The 23179-nt window shown below is 42.0% G+C and overlaps 1 protein-coding gene across 1 annotated transcript in view; it reads left to right on the top strand.

The window, feature by feature from the left end:
- eno4 (enolase 4) overlaps nt 1-17296 on the top strand; it is a 43390-nt gene extending 26094 nt beyond the window's left edge. Inside the window, exons 7-13 of the mRNA XM_014202762.2 lie at nt 298-366; nt 3633-3797; nt 3886-4011; nt 4120-4315; nt 13948-14009; nt 16184-16301; nt 16885-17296. Coding sequence (XP_014058237.2) covers nt 298-366; nt 3633-3797; nt 3886-4011; nt 4120-4315; nt 13948-14009; nt 16184-16301; nt 16885-16949 — 801 coding nt within the window. The 3' untranslated portion in view covers nt 16950-17296. The remainder of the gene's footprint in view (nt 1-297; nt 367-3632; nt 3798-3885; nt 4012-4119; nt 4316-13947; nt 14010-16183; nt 16302-16884) is intronic.
- Nucleotides 17297-23179: the final 5883 nt, after the last annotated feature.

Below are 23179 nucleotides of genomic sequence, written 5' to 3' on the forward strand. Positions count from 1 at the left end.
CTGGACACTTACACATTGAAGTAATTTAGCAGACCCTCTTATCCAGAGCGACTTACAGTAGTGAGTGCATACATTCGTTCTGGTCCCACGCTTGAATCGAACCCACAACCCTGGTGTTGCAAGCACCATGCTCTACCAACTACAGCGCACACGACCATACAGGACTTACTGAATACTAGTCTTGAGAGTGTCGAGGTTAAGTCAACCAATGTTCCTGATTGTTTTCTCTGCCAATCTTTGGTATTACATAGTTTAAAGAAACATGTATCTAAGACAGTCTATGAACTCTCCCAACAGATCATTACAATGGTCCTTAAGCTTCAAAAGGAGATGATGAAAATAATGAATACTGCTTCAAAAACAGGGGTAAGGAACATTGCGGCAGATCCCTGTATATTGGATCTACTGTATAGTTTAGGGCTCTATTTGTGTCTTATGACTCACAATTGAGTCAGGGTCTACAGTACATGTTGTCTTTCTTACTCTACCTTCTAGAAAAGAAAGCAAATTCATTTTGGTGGATATAAACTCAGCAAAAAAAGAAATGGCCCTTTTTCAGGACCCTGTCTTTCAAAGATAATTAGTAAAAATCCAAATAACTTCACAGATCTTCATTGTAAAGGGTTTAAACACTGTTTCCCATGCTTGTTCAATGAACCATAAAAATTTATGAACATGCACCTGTGGAACGGTCGTTAAGACACTAACAGCTTACAGACGCTAGGCAATTAAGGTCAATTAAGGTCAAGGACACTAAGGAGGCCTTTCTACTGACTGAAAAGAAAGATGCCCAGGGTCCCTGCTCATCTGCGTTAACATGCCTTAGGCATGCTGCAAGGAGGCATGAGGACTGCAGATGTGGCCAGGGCAATAAATTGCAGTGTCCGTACTGTGAGACGCCTAAGACAGCGCTACAGGGAGACAGGACGGACAGCTGATCGTCCTCGCAGTGGCAGTGTAACAACACCTGCGCAGGATCGGTACATCCGAACATCACACCTGCGGGACAAGTACAGGATGGCAACAACAACTGCCCAAGTTACACCAGGAATGCACAATCAGTGCTCAGACTGTCCGCAATAGACTGAGAGAGGCTGGACTGAGGGCATGTAGGCCTGTTGTAAGGCAGGTCCTCACCAGACATCACCGGCAACAACGTCGCCTATGGGCACAAACCAACCGTCACTGGACCAGACAGGACTGGCAAAATGTGCTGATGAGTCACGGTTTTGTCTCACAGGGGTGATGGTCGGATTCGCGTTTATCGTCGAAGGAATGAGCGTTACACCGGGTCCTGTAATCTGGAGCAGGATCGTTTTGGAGGTGGAGGGTCCGTCATGGTCTGGGGCGGTGTGTCACAGCATCATCGGACTGAGCTTGTTGTCATTGCAGGCAATCTCAACGCTGTGCGCTACAGGGAAGACATCCTCCTCCCTCATGTGGTACCCTTCCTGCAGGCTCATCCTGACATGACCCTCCAGCATGACAATGCCACCAGCCATACTGCTCGTTCTGTGTGTGATTTCCTGCAAGACAGGAATGTCAGTGTTCTGCCATGGCCAGCGAAGAGCCCGGATCTCAATCCCATTGAGCACGTCTGGGACCTGTTGGATCGGAGGGTGAGGGCTAGGGCCATTCCCCCCAGAAATGTCCGGGAACTTGCAGGTGCCTTGGTGGAAGAGTGGGGTAACATCTCACAGCAAGAACTGGCAAATCTGGTGCAGTCCATGAGGAGGAGATGCACTGCAGTACTTATTGCAGCTGGTGGCCACACCAGATACTGACTGTTACTTTTGATTTTGACCCCCCCCCCCTTTGTTCAGGGACACATTATTCAATTTCTATTAGTCACATGTCTGTGGAACTTGTTCAGTTCATGTCTCAGTTGTTGAATCTTGTTATGTTCATACAAACATGTTAAGTTTGCTGAAAATAAACGCAGTTGACAGTGACAGGACATTTCTTTTTTTGCTGAGTTTAGATATGTTATCTTTTGATTTATTTCTAAGACTGAATATGTTACTTTTTCCAACTTTTGTTGTGTTACAGCCTGAATTGAAAATTGATTACATTGAGATTTTATGTCACTGGCCTACACACAATACCCCATAATATCAAAGTGGAATTATGATTTTAACCTTTTTTACTAATTAATTAAAAATGAAAATCTGAAATGTCAACCCCTTAGCAAGACTACTGTAAATAAGTTCAGGAGTAAAACTGCTTAACAAGTCACATAAGTTTCATGGACTCAGTCTATGTGCAATAATAGTTTTTACATGATTTTTGAATGACTTCCTCATCTCTGTACCCCACACATACAATTATCTGTGAGGTCCATCAGTCGAACAGTGAATTTCAAACACAGATTCAACCACAAAGACCAGGGAGGCTTTACAATGCCTCACAAAGAATGACACCTATTGGTAGATTTATATATATATATATATTTTAAGCAGACATTGAATATCCCTTTGAGCATAGTGAGGTTATTAATTACACTTTGGGTAGTGTGCACCCAGTCACTACAAAGATACAGGTAGGAGAAAACTGAGGATGGATCAACAACATGTAGTTACTCCACAATGCTAACCTAATTGACAGAGTGAAAGAAGGACGCATGTACAGAATACACATATTCCAAAACATGCATCCAGTTTGCAACAAGGCACTAAAGTAATACTGCAAAAATGTGGCAAATCAATTGACTTTTTGTCCTGAATACAAAATGTTATGTTTGGGGCAAATCCAATACAACACATTACTGAGTACCACTCCATATGTTCAAGCATAGTGGTGGCTGCATCATGTTATGCTTGTAATCATTAAGGACTGGGAGTTTTTTAGGATAAAAAAAATGGAATGGAGCTAAGCACTGGCAAAATCCTAGAGGAAAACCTGGTTCAGTCTGCTATCTACCAGACACTGGGAGATGAATTCACCTTTCAACAGGACAATAACATAAAACACAAGGCCAAATCTACACTGGAGTTGCTTACCAAGAAGACAGTGAATGTTCCTGAGTGGCCGAGTTACAGTTTTGACTTAAATCTGCTCGCAAATCTATTACAAAACCTGAAAATGGTTGTCTAGCAATGATCAACATCCAATTTGACAAATCTTGAAGAATTTGGGCTAGTGCTGCACAATCCAGGTGTGGAATGCTCTTAGAAAAAGAGACTTATCCAGAAAGACTCACAGTTGTAATCGCTTCCAAAGGTGATTCTAACATGTATTGACTCGGGGTTGAATACTTATCTAATCAAGATAAATGAGCGTCTTATTTTTCATATATTTTTTTCCCACTTTGACATTACAGAGTATTTTGTGTAAATCCTTGACAAAAATGACAATTAAATCCATTTGAATCCCACTTTGTAACACAACAAAATGTGGAAAAAGTCAAGGGGTGTGAATACTTTCTGAAGGCCCTGTACACATTACATGAAAACGTACATTTTTCAAGGCTTGAATCAATTCAATGCCATCTGTTTATGGTTAAGCACTAGTTGCACTATCAAACTGCAAATAGATGATCCAGCACTTCTCTCCACAGATACAGGTATATTATTAACAATGACACTTTGTGTGCATTTATGACGGCTGACCAAACATCCCTTCTCTCTTTCCAGCCTGTACTGCCAACAGTGTCTGACTCTGGAGCCTTAGTTGTTGGGTATGAGCGTCCTGAGCAGCCTCTCGATCTAATTACTGAAGCATCTAACAATCTTGGATTGGCACTTGGAAAGGGGATCCATTTAGCAGTAAACTGTGCTGCTCACAACCTAATGGACTATGTATGTAAACAGAATGTTAAAACATGCAGTGTGGCCTTGCACAATGAGTACAATTCTATGTATTCATTCTGTTTTTGCTCCTCTACAGCCAAAAGGAAAGTATGAAGTTATTACAGGAACACCCAAGTCTCCTGATGAACTAGTGGACATGTATGAGGCTTTGATTAGTAAATACCCAGCAGTCGTAGCCCTGATCGATCCTCTGCGAAAAGAGGTAAGACGGGAACACAGCTCTGAACACAATACCGCAGTAAACGAAAGACATGCGTTGGTGAGTACAAATGTGCTTGTGGAAGCTCATGGTATGTGACCCCTGTGTAAGGATGTGGAGCAGTGGGAGAGACTGAGCAGTGTGGTTGGAGCCTCGTGTAGCCTGCTCTCTGACATCTCCTCCAAGCCCCAGTGTCACAGCTCACGGGAGGACGCCCCATCTCTTCCAGGGGTCAGAGGGTATATCCTCAATCAGAGCAATGAGATCACAGTCACCGACCTGATCCACGTCACCACAGAGAACAAAGGTAAGGGAGCCACTGATGGAGTCAGTTTTACATAGAGCTATTGCTTACTAAGACATGACTCATTGTCCTATTGTAAGTCAAATGTATAGTATGCATAGTTTTATGGAGGGAATGTCAAATCCATGCTAGTGGAATTAGCCTACATATTGGCCAGATTGACCTAAATTAATTGACTTTATAACATCAAAACTGAATAGACACAGTGTATACGACAGAGATGGAACTAAACATTTTTACTAAGGGATGGGGGGAGTTCACTCACACGCTGACATACATGGTTGCTCTGATGGATTCTGTTGGATGAATCTTTTAGATGTCTTTTTCCGATGTTGAAGTCAGGTGCATTTTAGGTGCTGAATAAAAGGTGCAATGGCGTATTCTACGTATGTCGAAAAGACGTATGTTCCGGATGTTGAAAATACATATTTACCAGACATTGAAATCCGGTGCATTTTAGGTGCTGAATGAAAGGTGAAAATACATATTTTCCGGACGTTGAAAATACGTTTTTTCCCGGTCATTAATTCTATGGCCAAATTTCAACTGCACATACATTCTCAATGAAGTAAGCATTATATCATAATATCACAACTTATCACAACAATATGTTTTCAAGCCTCTTAATATAAGAAAGAGGAGCTAGCTGAAGATTGCAACAGAATATGTATTATATCTGTCACATGGACTTATGTTAGCTTTTTCAAAAGCAGCGATGACGTTCATTGTAGTCAAACCTACAGAATAAACCAACAGACCACTTCAACTACAACAACATTCTCAGTAACAGTTACATAATGTACACCATATATATAAAAGTATGTGGACACCCCTTCAAATTAGTGAATTCGGCTGTTTCAGCCACACCTATGGCTGACAGGTGTATAAAATTGAGCACACAGTCATGCAATCTCCATACACAAACATTGGCAATAGAATGGCCTCACTGAAGAGCTCCGTGACTTTCAACGTGGCACCATCACAGGATGCCACCTTTCCAACAAGTTAGTTTGTCAAATGTCTGCCCTGCTAGAGCTGCCCTAGTCAACTGTAAGTGCTGTTATTGTGAAGTGGAAATGTCTAGGAGCAACAAGTGGTAGGCCACAGAAGCTCACAAAACAGGACCGCCAAGTGCTGGAGCCTAGCAGGTAAAAATTGTCTATCCTCGGTTGCAACACTCCAAACTGCCTCTGGAAGCCACGTCAGCACAGAACTGTTTGTCGGGAGCTTATTGAAATGGGTTTCCATGGCCGAGCAGCCGCACTCAAGCCTAAGAATGGAAACAAACACTATTATTCCAATGAGCTCCGCCCCCAAACAAAATTTGGTCGGTGCAGATCAGATCCAAATCTGAACTAATCATAGACGTCTAGGCTATGTTTCATAAGTTTGAACATCACAGTACAGTGCCTGACAGTTTAGGAGAGTAGAGTACAGTGGAGTACGATGCAGTACGGTACAGGACAGTAGAGTTTTATTCAGTACAGTACGGTATGGTACAGTACAGGACAGTAGAGTTTTATTCAGTACAGTATGGTACGGTATAGGACAGTAGTTTTATTCAGTACAGTACGGTATGGTACAGTACAGGACAGTAGAGTTTTATTCAGTACAGTATGGTACGGTATAGGACAGTAGAGTTTTATTCAGTACAGTACAGTATGGTACGGTATAGGACAGTAGAGTTTTATTCAGTACAGTACGGTATGGTACGGTATAGGACAGTAGAGTTTTATTCAGTACAGTACGGTATGGTACGGTATAGGACAGTAGAGTTTTATTCAGTACAGTACGGTATGGTACGGTATAGAACAGTAGAGTTTTATTCAGTACAGTACGGTATGGTACGGTATTGGACAGTAGAGTTTTATTCAGTACAGTACGGTAAGGTACAGTACAGGACAGTAGAGTTTTATTCAGTACAGTATGGTACGGTATTGGACAGTAGAGTTTTATTCAGTACAGTATGGTATGGTACAGTACAGGACAGTAGAGTTTTATTCAGTACAGTATGGTACGGTATAGGACAGTAGAGTTTTATTCAGTACAGTATGGTATGGTACGGTATAGGACAGTAGAGTTTTATTCAGTACATACGGTATGGTACGGTATAGGACAGTAGAGTTTTATTCAGTACAGTACGGTATGGTACGGTATAGGACAGTAGAGTTTTATTCAGTAAAGTACAGTACGGTATGGTACGGTATAGGACAGTAGAGTTTTATTCAGTACAGTATGGTATGGTACGGTATAGGACAGTAGAGTTTTATTCAGTACAGTACGGTATGGTACGGTATAGGACAGTAGAGTTTTATTCAGTACAGTACGGTATGGTACGGTATAGGACAGTAGAGTTTTATTCAGTACAGTACAGTACGGTATGGTACGGTATAGGACAGTAGAATTGTATTCAGTACAGTACGGTATGGTACGGTATAGGACAGTAGAGTTTTATTCAGTAAAGTACAGTACGGTATGGTACGGTATAGGACAGTAGAGTTTTATTCAGTACAGTATGGTACGGTATAGGACAGTAGAGTTTTATTCAGTACATTACGGTATGGTACGGTATAGGACAGTAGAGTTTTATTCAGTACAGTACAGTATGGTACGGTATAGGACAGTAGAGTTTTATTCAGTACAGTACGGTATGGTACGGTATAGGACAGTAGAGTTTTATTCAGTACGGTATGGTACGGTATAGGACAGTAGAGTTTTATTCAGTACAGTATGGTATGGTACGGTATAGGACAGTAGAGTTTTATTCAGTACAGTACGGTATGGTACGGTATAGGACAGTAGAGTTTTATTCAGTACAGTACGGTATGGTACGGTATAGGACAGTAGAGTTTTATTCAGTACAGTACGGTATGGTACGGTATAGGACAGTAGTTTTATTCAGTACAGTACGGTATGGTACGGTATAGGACAGTAGAGTTTTATTCAGTACAGTATGGTACGGTATAGGACAGTAGAATTTTATTCAGTACAGTACGGTATGGTACGGTATAGGACAGTAGAGTTTTATTCAGTAAAGTACGGTACGGTATGGTACGGTATAGGACAGTAGAGTTTTATTCAGTACAGTACGGTATGGTACGGTATAGGACAGTAGAGTTTTATTCAGTACAGTACGGTATGGTACGGTATAGGACAGTAGAGTTTTATTCAGTAAAGTACAGTACGGTATGGTACGGTATAGGACAGTAGAGTTTTATTCAGTACAGTACAGTATGGTACGGTATAGGACAGTAGAGTTTTATTCAGTACAGTACGGTATGGTACGGTATTGGACAGTAGAGTTTTATTCAGTACAGTACGGTATGGTACGGTATAGGACAGAGTTTTATTCAGTACAGTACAGTATGGTACGGTATAGGACAGTAGAGTTTTATTCAGTACAGTATGGTATGGTACGGTATAGGACAGTAGAGTTTTATTCAGTACAGTACGGTATGGTACGGTATAGGACAGTAGAGTTTTATTCAGTACAGTACGGTATGGTACAGTACAGGACAGTAGAGTTTTATTCAGTACAGTATGGTACGGTATAGGACAGTAGAGTTTTATTCAGTACAGTACGGTATGGTACGGTATAGGACAGTAGTGTTTTATTCAGTACAGTACGGTATGGTACGGTATAGGACAGTAGAGTTTTATTCAGTACAGTACGGTATGGTACGGTATAGGACAGTAGAGTTTTATTCAGTACAGTATGGTATGGTACGGTATAGGACAGTAGAGTTTTATTCAGTACAGTACGGTATGGTACGGTATAGGACAGTAGAGTTTTATTCAGTACAGTACGGTATGGTACGGTATAGGACAGTAGAGTTTTATTCAGTACAGTATGGTACGGTATAGGACAGTAGAGTTTTATTCAGTACAGTACGGTATGGTACGGAATAGGACAGTAGTTTTATTCAGTACAGTACGGTATGGTACGGTATAGGACAGTAGTTTTATTCAGTACAGTACAGTATGGTACGGTATAGGACAGTAGAGTTTTATTCAGTACAGTACGGTATGGTACGGTATAGGACAGTAGAGTTTTATTCAGTACAGTACGGTATGGTACGGTATAGGACAGTAGTTTTATTCAGTACAGTACAGTATGGTACGGTATAGGACAGTAGAGTTTTATTCAGTACAGTACGGTATGGTACGGTATAGGACAGTAGAGTTTTATTCAGTACAGTACGGTATGGTACGGTATAGGACAGTAGAGTTTTATTCAGTACAGTACAGTATGGTACGGTATAGGACAGTAGAGTTTTATTCAGTACAGTATGGTATGGTACGGTATAGGACAGTAGAGTTTTATTCAGTATAGTACAGTTTAGTTCAGCAGAGTAGAGTACATTAGAGTATAGCAGGGTACAATAGTACACTATATTTTACTTTTATTTTATTTACTGTACTCTAATATGTTCTGCTGTATTGTACTGTACTCTACTTTTCTTTACTGTACAGTACTGTACTGTGCTGTCAACTTGTGAAACATACGGGTAACTGCCAAAGTAATGGAAAAACTTGAGTAAATGAGGAATACAAAGCATATTGCAAGCAGGTGCTTCACGCAGGTGTGGTTCCTGAGTTAACTAAGCAATTAACATCCCATCATGCTTAGGGTCATGTATAAAAATGCTGGGCAGGCCATTATTTTTGCTACCATGGCTATGCCCCCATAGGATGACAATGCCCCCATCCACAGGGCACGAGTGGTCACTGAATGGTTTGATGAGCATGAAAATGATGTAAACCATATGCCATCTCAATCACCAGATCTCAACCCAATTGAACACTTGAGATTCTTGAGAGGCTCCTGAGACAGCATTTTCCATCAATAAAACCAAATTATGGAATTTATTGTGGAAGAATGGTGTCACATCCTTCCAATAGAGCACCAGACACAGAATAGGGACCAAATTTCACTTGCTCGTTCGGGCAGCCACAAAGCAAAAATATGTAGTCTCTGGTTAAAGATTGAGTTTTGACATCCGTTTGTATACTCGTGTACTCGATAACTCATGCCCTTCACTATTGTAGAATCTATGCCAAGGTACATTGAAGCTGTCATGGCTCATGGTGGTCCAACGCTCTATTAAGACACTTTATGTTAGTGTGTCCTTTATTTTGGCAATTACCTGTAGATCTCTATGATTGGTTCAGATTTGGTCCGGTACAGACCAGGCCCAATCTGAACGAATTATAGACGTCTATATTTGGGCCAAAAGGCTGGTCCGGACCGGATGTCTGTGGAAGTTGAAACGGACTGCACACAAAAAAAGATAAAGACATCGGTAAATGCTTAGTGGGAAGATTTCCCCTTTTGCATGCTGTCGAATTGAACCTTAGATCACAGGGAGCCAAATCAATGTCATCCGCGAGAGCCAGCTATCTGTCAAATGATGCAACCCCATGATATTTATACCGTAATAGGTCATGGGACCAAAGATTATGTTCAGTCGATTTACCTTTGTTCTAATCTCTCGTGGACAGATGTGCGTAACATAAATGGTATTAGCATTTGTCAAGAGATTGGGATGCGACGACTAATTGGGATGAATCGCAAATCAGTCCCTTCCCATTCCCCTCGCCTGTCGACCCTCCATTTCCTTCACGCGCGCCTCTGCCGTATGCACAAGTTTCTCAAAGCTGAGGGAGTGAACATTATTGAGGGGGTAGGGGTTAATTAGACCATCTGCTGGCTCCAGAGCCAAATACTATCCCAACATGCACTGTGGTATGTTTGTAGTTTTGCGCAATTTAATACAACAGAATGGAAAGGCGAGTCTTATTAATGAGCCACGTGTATTTTGTTTGTGTCTGATTTAGAGGCTTGATACATGTAACAAAATAAATGCATCCCAAGTAAAACATTTCACTGTAACTGAGATTTATATATTGTAAAATGACAGGGGGAATTTGAATTTCATGCAAATGTTATTATTTAAATGTGGAACATGAATTGCATCAATCGAATCACGAGTGCGTTCCGAAGTTGCTGGGTTTATTTGATCCCCTCGCTACTCTTGAAGTCACCCTTGGAGTTTCGTCAGCAACACGTGACGATGAGTTGGTAAGGGCCCAAAATCTGTCCATGTTAGAGATGCACTCCAGGAACTTAAGCGCAACAAATTCGTAACATATCATACGAATAAAAATTATAAATAATCATTATAATTTTTGCAGGACGTAACATAGCATACGAAATGGATGATGTAGTACACAATTTAATGGCGTAGTACATAAAACGGGTGAAATGACTGGGTGAAATGATACAAATGTGGAGTTTTTGTATCGGGGCAATGATAATGTTGAGTTTAGTCATGAGGCTTATTGGATCTAATAGAAGTTTCATAATGCTTAGGTTGTTACGAGTGTACTGATATACGTGTGATGAACGCGACGTGCCGGAAACTCTATCGTAGTTGGTCCTGTTGAAATTCGAGATGGTCTATGCATGTTCATGAGGCTAGCATAGAATACAGGGAGTTGACATCAACACCCCTCATCGAATATTCAAAAAAATATACAAATAATACTCTGTGGACAACGAATTCCATTGTTAGGGTGGAGACACAAGTATCTCGTCATTGGGCGCATTCCTTTGCCCAGGCATTGTGGACACATGCCAGATCTTGCAACATCTGGATTAGGGTTGAATATTTTCCCGGTATTTTACAAATGTTCCATCCTGAAAATAAATCACCTTTCTCCCGGGTAACCTTGTATTTCCCTCCAAAACCGGAAGTGTCATTCACAAGCATATTAAGCACATAAATAGGCCTATGTCTGGATTTGATAAGAGCTTTAAATGAACATTCAAGCCTGATGCTACCTGAGCCTGATGAGCCATACATTAAATACATTTTTAGGAACCCTACATTAAAGACATTTTATGAGCACAAGCCCAAAAAAGCCCAAATGATTGTATCGTTATCCAATACATGTACAGTTCATTCGGAAAGTATTTAGACAACTTCACTTTTTCCAAATTTTGTTAGGTTACAGCCTTATTCTTAAATGGATTAAATAAAAACAAATGTATCATCAATCTACACACAATACCCCATAATGACAAAGCAATAATTGTTTTTAGAAATGTGTGCAAATGTATTCAAAATAAAAACTGAAATACCTTATTTACATAAGTATTCAGACCCTTTGCTATGAGACTCAAAATTGAGCTCAGGTGCATCCTGTTTCCATTGAACATCCTTGAGATGTTCCTACAACTTGATTGGAGTCCACCTGTGGTAAATGCAATTGATTGGAAATGATTTGGAAATGCACCTGTCTATATAAGGTCTCACAGTTGACAGTGCATGTCAGAGCAAAAACCAAGCCATGAGGTAAAAGGAATTGTCTGTAGAACTCCGAGACAGGATTGTGTCGAGGCACAGATCTGGGGAAGGATACCAAAAAAATGTCTGCAGCCATGAAGGTCCCCAATAACACAGTGGCCTCCATCATTCTTAAAGGAAGAAGTTTGGAACCACCAATACTCTTCCTAGAGCTGGCCGTCCAGGAAAACTGAGCAATCAGGGGAGAAGGGCCTTGGTCAGGGAGGTGACCAAGAACCCGATGGTCACTCTGACAGAGCTCCAGAGTTCCTCTGTGGAGATGTGAGAACCTTCCAGAAGGACAACCATCCCTGCAGCACTCCAACAACCAGGCCTTTATGGTAGAGTGGCCAGAAGTAAGCCACTCCTCAGTAAAAGGCACATGACAGCTCACTAGGAGTTTGCCAAAAGGCACCTAAAGGACTCTCAGAACATGTGAAACAAGATTCTCTGGTCTGATGAAACCAAGATTGAACTCTTTGGCCTGATAGCCAAGCGTCACACTCATCCCCTTTGGTGAAGCATGATGGTGGCAGGATCATGCTGTGGGGATATTTTTCAGCGGCAGGGACTGGAAGACTAGTCAGGATTGAGGAAAAGATGAACGGAGCAAAGTACAGAAAGATCCTTGATGAAAACCTACTCCAGAGCGCTTAGGTACCTCATACTGGTGTGAAGGTTAATCTTCCAACAGGACAACAACCCTAAGCACACAGCCAAGACAATGCAGGAGTGGTTTCGGGACAAGTCTCTGAATGTCCTTGAGTGGCCCAGCCAGAGCCCGGACTTGAACCCGAACTAACATCTTTGTCAAGGGGTCTGAATACTTTCCGAATGCACCGTATATATATAAGAGACCAAGAAGAAGAGTGATGGAATGCTGCATCAGATGACCTGGCCTCCACTATCCCCCGACCTCAACCCAATTGAGATGGTTTGGGATGAGTTTGACCACAGAGTGAAGGAAAAGCAGCCAAAAAGTGCTCAGCAGATGTGGGAACTCCTTCAAAACTGTTGGAAAAGCATTCCAGGTGAAGCTGGTTGAGAGAATGCCAAGCGTGTGCAAAGCTGTCATCAAGGCAAAGGGTGGCTACTTTGAAAAATCTCAAATATAAAATATATTTTGACTTGTATAACACTTTTTTGGTTCCTACATGATTCCATGTGTGTTATTTCATAGTTTTGATGTCTTCACTATTATTCTACATGTAGAATGTAGAAAATAGTAAAAATATAGAAATGCTGCAAGAGTGCTTGCACGTGCACTACTTTAAAGCAATGATATTCGAGTGATAGGCTGTTTAAAAAAATGTATCTTTAAAATTAAACAAATAATGTGACCCCGAAAAGCCAGATGGAGATGTGTACATTAGAGACGCATTCGGTGTTTATGTTACTGTAGCATAGACTCTGCTGCAGAAAATGTAGGCCCACCTGTCACAAGAAAAAAAGTTACCATGATGAGATGATAGGTCGACATGCATTGTGAACTGCGGTCCATACTGAGATGGGCAGTCTGTCCCCACCCTGAGCATTGATGATTGATCATGCAGAGAGCAGAGAGAAAGCCTTAGAGAATCCAGATTGAGACATTGCATAAAATGGAACAGTTCCATTTCACGTCACGCTGTTCATATAAATAATTGATTATAATTTACCGGTTTCTCTAAGTGATTTATCCCGGGAAAAGGGAGTGGTTTGGGCGGTAATTCTTGGTATTATCTCTGTAACCGGTTTCCCGCCTTTCAACCCTAGTCTGGATTGGTATTTGAAGTATCAGCTAACCACATCATATGTTATAGCAATCTGGTGCCCAACGGTTCAGTCGAATGACGTGGCATGCAACCGTTGGTTGATGGATGCAATGTCTGAGCAGAGTAACGTAACCTTTATATGAAGTATCTCTGGTAGGGCCGAGGGGCTTGTTGGGGATTCACCGCGATAGTTTCCACTTAGAGGGCTTCGTTAGTCTCGTCAGTATATTTTCTAACATGTCTCCCCTCAGGATTTAACCGAGCATCTGACACAATTTCGCAAGATTTTAAGTTCCGGGTTTCGGAGATTACCTTTGTTCTTACGATCTCACTCAAATGAATGTTTTTCTATATGAAACTAAGGTTTGTTAGTTTGTTAATGTTTATTTTGGGGAATGCAGTGTATTTCAAGAGGGAACGAACCCCTGTAATGACAGATAGTGTAAAGAGTTGATTAATTGACCTGGTCATGTACAGTAAATGACTTGAGTGTGTGTGTGTGTGTGTGTGTGTGTCACCTTTTGTATGTCAGGTGCAGTGATAATTGGAACGACGTGCGGTGAGCCCTGCAGTGACGACGCCCTCTCCGATATGGTGAGGTTTAGTCATCTACTCGCTGGCTTTGTGTGTCTCTTTACATCTATATGTTTACATGTCTATCTCTCTCTGTGTCTTTATCTATCAATCTGTTTGACTGAAACTCTTTTGTAAGTCTGACAAGGGTCGTTCCACCAATTAGGTGCCTTTTAACCCTTTACACTCGTGGGAATTGGCATATATGGATAGGGCTCAATTGAAATGTTTCTTACAGAAGAAATATGATAATAATATGCATAAGCATGGTAGCAATTGAAAGGGGACCGTTTTAGACCAAAGTTGAGGACACAACATTTCAGCTGGGACACAAAACTGAATCCAAACATTACACTGTTGCTTTTATGTGCATTTTACATTTACTGTACTTTTCACCGCATTAGCTAATAACAAAATTTGAAAATACACTGGATACATTCAGTAACATGATACGAATATTCCTGGAAAATGTGGGGTAGGTGCGACATAAAACAAAAAAAGTTACAAGGGTTTGAGTGGGAGGACTAACTGGTGTCTCCAAGTGGTCACACACACCTCTCCAAAGTGTGCACAGTTCCTAAGTTATTTCAGTGCACTTTTATGACTCAAAGAAGTCTTCAGCTACAAAGTGCTTTTGAGCTCTTCTAGCTGTGCTGTTGAGGAACTAGAACAAGCACACCTGTAGTTGTTTTGTTTGGAACACAACCCTGCATCTCAGCCATCACACAATTACTGTTGTTTATGCAATCCAAAAACAGCCCATTATAAATCGCAATCTGGGTCAGGTGGGCATAATTTGAAAGCTTGTTCTATTGACTACATGACTAGCTAAGTTATAAAATAGGATCATACGGGGCAATTAAAAAAACAGATTGTTATTTTGGTGCGTTTAGAAAGGAGTCATGAGTGCATTCAGGTTATGACACCATGTCATCTTGTAACTGTACATCTAACACAGTGATAAAAAAATGTTGACACTGTATATGACAAGTTTTATGATATGGAAATGTGAAGTGCACGTTTGGACTCACAGGTGTTTGGCTCGCTTGTATGACATCAAAGGGGTGTTTATTATAATCCTCAATGTCTCATCTTTCAAAATACAACGAGTCATCTTACTTTACAGCAGTTCCCTGACTCAAAAAAATGCAAAAGTTGACCAATTAGTCGGAGGGATTGGGGCAACATCTTGTCGCGTGCTGTGCCCAAGTTCAGAACGGCTGTCAGTCAAAACCCAAGAATGCTGTGAATGAAGCGTAGAGCCTGAGCTCTGATGTCATGTATAGCTTGTTACTGTACAGCCACTGCGTTCCAATTTAGGAGCTTACCAGTGCCCAAATCTGCCATTTTCAACCTGTATACGGGTACAAGTGTAAAGGGCTACGTAGTGGAACTTGATGATTTTTAAAATGTTATTATACCTAATTTTTTACTTTCTGTCATAAAAAGCACATGTTCAACTTCTTGAAAAACACATTTTTCCTTCACAAGAGGTTAAATAAAAAAAGAACTATAGTAAGTGCCTAATAAGTATAACGGGGTTGACCATAACAGGGTTGACAACTTTATCTTAAATCAGCCATAAATCCCCTTGTAACATGGGGAATGGAACAATTGAATCCAAGTTTCACAAAAAAGTTGTTGAAACATTTTTATCCCATCTAAATAACTAGTGCTTTAGAATGATGGTGAAAACTTGGAGAAGTGTTTGGGTTAATTGGGTTAAAATCTTCCTAGAAGTCAGAGATTTCAAAATGCAGAATTTGGGCTCTTTAGTCTAATTATATAAAAAATTTGATTTATTGAATATTCAATGTGGTCTATATTAAAGGGCATTTAATTTTATATAACAACATTTTTTTATTAAATATTTGCACGCAATTTCTTCTTAAAATATCCAAGGCACTCATACAAAAGGCACTCATTTCGTGGAACAACCCACAATCAATTGCAGTAACTCAGCAATTATGTATGTATTCTGTTCTACACGAGTTTGACAATACAAGTGTGTGTATTTACAAGGCCCAATAACCTCTGTTGAAGAGATATCATAAACAGTTTGCCTGTCATTGTGTACTCACACTACAACAAAGCTAACTGACGGCGTCTTGTCTTTCCCTTGCTGATGAGCAGTTGCATGTTGGCGCTCTATGCCTGTAAACTGTTGTCATTGTGCGTTTTGCTCTCTCCCTCAGGTCGTAGGCCTGGGAGTTGGGTATGTCAAACTGGGAGGTCTGAGTCGTGGAGAGCGGCTGACTAAATACAACCGTCTGATTTCTATAGAGGAAGAATTGGCCCAGCAGGGAATACTGGGTATGGCTTTTTCTTCTCTTGTCTTTTCAGCCGGTAGAAAGAGGAGGCTAGACAAAGCTATTGGGAGGAGAGGCAGTAATGGGTTGGCTGGTGAGAACACATCTCTCCCTGCCTGTGAAAGGAAACTGTGTGTCAGGAATCATGAAGGGGGGGGGGGAAAGGAGCTGGCAAAAAAATATCTACCTTGGTTCTGTTAATTGGCCACATAATTACGCTGCCCCCCCCCCACACACACACACACACACACAAAAAAGGGACAGGGACATTAGACAATTGCTGAAAAGCGAGTTCATCTTTGTATAAAATAAAGAATTAACTTGTGCACCAATTGCATATACAGGACTCTGGTATACTGTTTGGTTCTGGCTCTGTGGAATATATATTTTTAGTACTGTCAAAGCAGTAGAAAACATCACAGACCTAGAATAGAGGGGCCTGGAGCAAGGAGGGGCATGTTCAATGTACACAGACCTCTACAGAACTCGTTCAATAGACTGTCATACAGGGGCTAGTTTCTCTTTGGCCTTTTTAAAGTCTTTGTTGTCCATTCAACTTATTTCACTTTTTTTTTTCCTGTCTGCAGATTCAAGAAAACAACACACATCTCCTCTCTTTGTTGGAGAAACGGAGGAGCAGTCATCTACATAATATTCTCGGGGATTAAACAAAAAAACAACATGTTTTTATTCCAAATGACATTTTCTATTTATGTTCACATCAATATAATGTAATTACAGGACATAAAATGAATAGCTCATACAATCTATTTAAATGATACACCATTACATTTTTGAATGGATTTTCAGCCTTCACTTAATGTAAATAGGTTTCACTCTAACCAAAGGAAGTCTTGGTCTGCATAGCAACAAAACTGAATTGATCAAAATACTTTTGCATTGCAAACTCTGAAATAAACTGAAAATGATATTTAAACATAGATTTTCAAATTCCAAAGAATATATATATTTTTTTAAATACATCTGTGGTCACCATAACCATAGTTTTTGGTGTGGTTTATGAATATTTTTCCATTATTGGTATAATGCAGTGTGGACAACAGACAGGCTTTGTATTCCGAGGTCTTCTTTCCTTCAGCAGAGAGCTGACTGCAGCATTGACAGATGCAGGTCTGTTGTATGAAGATAAATAGTTTCATGAACTGAAATATAAGATCCCAGACATTTTCCATACGCACAAAAACCTTATTTCTCTCAGATTTTGTGTACAATTTTTTTTACATCCCTGTTAGTGAGCATTTCTCATTTGCCAAGATAATCCATCCACCTGACAGGTGTGGCATATCAAGAAGCTGATTAAACAGCATGATCATTACACAGGTGGATATTGTGGTGGGGACAATAAAAGGCCACTCTAAAATGTGCAGTTATGTCACGTAACACTATTCCACAGATGTCTCAAGTTTTGGGGCAGAGTGCAATTGGCATGCTGACTGCAAGAATGTCCACTAGAGCTGTTGCCAAATAATTTAATGTTAATTTCTCTACCATAAGCCATCTCCAATGTCAATTTAGAGAATTTGGCAGTATGGGGTGGGGTTATGGTATGGACAAGCATATGCTACGGACAACGAACACAATTGCATTTTATCAATGCCAATTTGAATGCACATTTTTTTAAAGGTTTATGTGACCAACAGATGCATCTGTATTCCCAGTCATGTGAAATAAATAGATTAGGGCCTAATGAATTTATTTAAATTGACTGATTTCCTCATATGAACTGTAACTCAGTAAAATCTTTGAAATTGTTGCATGTTGCATTTATAGTTTTTGCTCAGTATAGATGAGACACTGAGCAAGACCAAGGATTTCAACACTTTTAACGGCCCAGTGCAGTCCAAATTGTTTTTTTCTGTGTTTTAGATCATATTGTACAACAGCTCATGAAACTAATACTGTAAACGTGTGATCAGTGTTAATTCCTGATAGTTGCTGATTTAAAATACAATCTCCACACTTTCCAATCAGCAGGTTTGGATAGGTGGGATTTCCAGCTGTCCATGGTGACAACACCATACGATGAATTGGTTAATAGACCAATAAAGAGAGTTACAAACAGCTAATTTTCTGTTTCCCTCTCCCCACTCAGTCCACTCCCAGACAGTCCTAGCAAAATTCTGGCTTGAGAAATAGTTTTTTTGCTAGAAAGATACATTTGCCCATTTTAATGGAAATCTATAACAATAATAATTGTTACAGAGAAATTATTTAATATTGAGATTTAAATTAGCTGCATTGGCCATTTAAGCTTAAGGCAGGTGGACCCCGAGTAGAAATCCTGGAATTAGGAGTACTGGAATAGTTTTATAATGACAGAAAAATATTTTATATTAGTTGCACTCACTATTACTCAATGTTTTTCTGTAACACGTTAGTGCTGATATAAGTTATTATAGAGGAAACATATTTTTAAGCAATGTTGAGAGGATGACGGATGAGTCTGAAAGAGCCGACGCAAAGGAATGCTAAACTGCCTAAAGCATACAGCAACTCAATGCTGACTACCAAGTAAAGCCAACACATTGAGAAAGGGCCCCTTCATAATTTGTCATATTCTCATCCAACCCCACAATACAGTTTTTAGAGGAAATTAAGTCCTTTTTAAAGACAAAACCACCGGTCTAAACAGTTGTGGCATCCCCTGCGCCAGTGTAACAGAAGGGGCAGTTGTTCCAGTGGGAAGTAGAGAGTTCAAAGCAGCTTTGTGCACCAATAGACAGGGAGAACCAGCACACAACTGTGTTGGAGCACTTATGGCCTACATCAATGAGCCTGTCAAGGGACTTTTCCTTCATTCATGCTTCTTTTCAACTCAAACGATAACGTTGATTTACGTAGGCCTACGTAAGCTATCTGTAATAGCTGCACATGGCACAAAGCACAATTACTCCTATTATCAAGCATACCTGTGTAATTACAACATTTTACCGTGAGTAGAATTGCATTTAAATTGAAATATCAACTTACAAAAAAAGATTGTAAGTATCATAATAGACTGGATTTCACTTGGTCTCAAAGTGCTTAGCTCAGCGTGGCTTCATCTACTATGGTATGTATGTAGTAGAAATTGTTGCTAAACATTTGAGAATATTCTGTGTGTTCATACAGCCATCTACTGAACCTCCAAACAAACCAAGGAAGGAGAGAAAGAAACAGATAGGGAGCACACGGGATATTTACAGACATCCTCTAATCAATGAGTGTGGTTAGCCAGACAAAGCAGCCCTGTACATTGGCCCTGAGCAGCCATGGCTCCCTACCAGGCAATTACTCTGTTTGGAAAATAAATGAAATGACTGACAAAATAGGCTAAATTAAGTGTTTCCTAAACACACTAAAAAGGGGATTCCTAAATGCCAATCCCTCTAGGGGGAAAAACAACAAAAAGTTGCATTGTATTGGCTGATGGCAACAGAAATTGAGAGCGGTAAAGATGGCTCACCAAAATAGAAAATAGGGACACAGCATGGCTCCTTTTAATTACATGGCCGGCCTGAGCGGCAGAATATTTACTGCTTGTCAATCAATGTCAGACTGCAGATCGCTGAAAAGGAAGCAGGGAAAGGTATTGACCAGGTCATCGACTCGGTTTCAACACTGCACCGTTGACCTGTTTACGGGCTGAAAACAGCAGCTCCAAGGAGAGCAAGTATCAGCTTGCCATAGTCGGTGGTACTGTCGGTGACTTCTACATTGAACAAAAATATAAAAACGCAACATGCAACAATTTCAAAGATTTTACTGAGTTATAGTTCATATAAGGAAATCAGTCAATTGAAATAAATTGATTAGGACCTAATCTATGGATTTCATATGACTGGTGTGGCAGACCAGGGGGTTTAATCTAGACGTTTACACAGATCAGGCATGGACACAAGTGTGACGCCTCAGTTTCAAGGGTGTTTATTTAAAACAAAGAAAAAGAAAAGAAACCAGTCTCCTCTTCTGGGTTAATGCCTTCTGGGCTCTGGGGAATGCCGTCTCCCCTGGGGTAGAACACCTAGCCCCTCGGTTCTAGCAGACTGTGAGGACGTTATCTGGTAGCAACCTCGCGCTACCTCCAACCCTCCTGTGTGCTGCACTCCTGGCACCTTTATGGGCCCCGTATGGCTGGTGAGCATTCAGCCCCTTGATTACTCACCAGCCTCAATTAGTCCTGGCCGGAGGAGCATGGTCTGTGACCAGGGTGGGTGGGTGCCCAACAGGTAATACTTAAGAGTATCTAGCGCCCACTTCACCGCTAGACACTCTCGAAAAATCAAGTACTTCTTTGCTCAGGTATCAACTTCCGGCTTCCGTACATGATGGGGTGTACCTGCGACAGGACGGCCCCTAGTCCCGTGTTGCAGGCATCCGTCTGCACCAGCATCGGGACCTGGAAATTGTGCGTCACGAGAATCGGATGGGAGCACAAGGCTTCCTTCAGGCGCCTGAACACCGCTTCGGCCTCATCCGACCACTTCACTGTTTTCGGAAGGACTTGCCATGTCTTGATGCGGGGAACGGGCCAGTCACAAACCACCTGGACCTTCGTCTCCTGGGGCTTGACGTTCCCCCATCCGATAAAATACCCTAGGTACTCCACATCCTCGAACGCCAGCTTGCATTTCTTGGCATTCGCTGTCAACCCGGCTTGCCTGAGTGCGTCCAGTTCCACCTTGACGCACTTAAAAAACTAGCACGTTGTCACCCACATGGAACTCTCGGGGCTGGGTACCCCGATTGTAGACCTTGGCTTGAGCGCGCTGAGCCTTCTCCGTATGTTCCCTTACTACTAGCCATAAGGCTGTTATCCGCTCCCTCGTCTTCTCTATGTGTTCCACCATGCTGCGTAAAGGGGGTCGGCTGGGCTTCCCACACCTCCTTGGCGAGATCCAGAAGACTGCATAGTCTCCTCCCGTAGAGGAGCTTAAAAGGGGAAAAACCAGTGGTCCTGTGCACTTCTCGGATCGAGAACATTAGGTGGGGTAGTAGCCGGTCCCAATTCTTCCCGTCCCGCACGATGACCTTCCGCAGCATTTATTCGGCCGATTTCAAGTTCGGACCCTCCCACTGGGCGGTCCCGAACTGTCCTCTCAGGTGTCTCAGCAGGTACCTTGAAATTTGAGGTGGGGGAGCATGGGCTCCTCCTCCGGTTGTTCACCAGGTGAGGTTGGTTCCGGGTCCATAGACCCGGGGTTGGCAACTGCTTGCTCCGTGTCTGCTCGTTGATCGCCGGTTCGTGCTCTTTTCCACAGTGCCGTGAACAGCGGACAATCTCGTCCCATGAGGAGGGGTACCAGCAACTCAGGAACCACCATCTGGCAGCTCCCTTGTGGCGTCACGATGTAGGCCTGCCCAGTCGAATATCACTTGGTGTTGCCATGGACACAGGAGACCATCATCTCCTCACCACGGTCGCTCGGATGGGCCAGCAGACACGCTTGTACGAGCGTTAACACACTCCCGGAATCCAACAGAGCATGGGTGTCGTGACTGTCAACATTCAACGGGACCATGCGTGCTGGTGGTTCGCTGTGGGTCCAACAGGAGGTCACATAGTTTACTGCGTGGCCCAGCTCATCTCCGGGGCCCGCTGATGGCTTTGACTACTATCGACCCGGACAATGCCATGCAATGTGTCCCCAGGCACCACACTCAAAACACCTCCTTTGGTCTCCATTTACCTAGGGTCATCGGCGGTGGGTCAACTCTCCCCAGGCTGTCTCTCTGCGGGTCTGCAGTCCTTTAGCCTGGCTGACTGTCGGATTGGGGAGTACGTGGTGGGGTTGTCCTTCCGTCCCCTCCGACAGCTTTCAGACTCGGCCTGTGTCCTCTTCAGCAGGGCCTCGGTATAATGGTGCGTCTCCACGGCTCCCAAAAGGTCCTCCAAGGTCTGGGGCATGCGTAGGCTCGCCGCCCTCTTCATGTCGTGAAGAAGCGATCCATGACCACATTGTCAATATCGGGGAGGGTGGCTACGTCAGTTAGGAGCCATGCTCTGGTGATGCGCAGTAGGTTGCTCATCTGGGCTCGGGGGGAAGCATCGGCCACAAACCTCCAGTCGTGGACCAGTTGGGCACGACGAGCCAGGCTGTAACCGTAGCGGCTTAGTACCTCCCTCGAGACAGTCGTAGTTAGCCGCCTATTCGGTGTTGAGGTCATAATGCACCTTTTGGGCGTCTCCGGACAGGAACGGGGCCAGCAGACTCACCAACTTCGCCTTGGCCAGCAGACTTACCCACTTCGCCTTGGGCCATCATTCCCGGAGTGCTATCTGTTCGAACGTGCAGAGGTAGGTCTCGATGTCGTCATCCTCCGAAAGCTTGATTAAAAACTGAATGTGATGCAATTCGGTCTGTGTTTCTTCTCGCAGCTTCCTGACTTCCTCAAGAAGGCAGACATTCTGTAGACGCTGTTCTTCTAGCGTTCATGATGATACTGCATAAACGTCAACCCTGGTCTGACCACGTTGTCAGATTTCCCACATTCTCCATCACTTGTGGCAGACCAGGGGGTTTGATCTAGACGTTTACACAGATCACACACGCAAGTGATTACCTCATGAAACTGTTTGAGAGAATGCCAAGAGTCTACAAAGCTGTCAAGGCAAAGGGTGGCTACTTTGGAGAATCTCCAAAATAAAATATATTTTGATATGTTTAACACCTTTTTGTTACTTCATGACTCCATATGTGTTATTTCATAGTGTTGATGTCTTCACTATTATTCTACAATGTAGAAAATTGGACAAATAAAGAAAAACCCATGAATGAGTAGTTGTGTCCAAACTTTTGACTGGTATCAGGATCACAGTGCAAAGATTGTTTGAATCTCAGCCTGTGGCACCATTTTCTGCTATAATATCTATTATTACTA

Source organism: Salmo salar, chromosome ssa01, assembly GCF_905237065.1.
Source record: "Salmo salar chromosome ssa01, Ssal_v3.1, whole genome shotgun sequence".
Classification (NCBI taxonomy): Eukaryota; Metazoa; Chordata; class Actinopteri; order Salmoniformes; family Salmonidae; genus Salmo; species Salmo salar.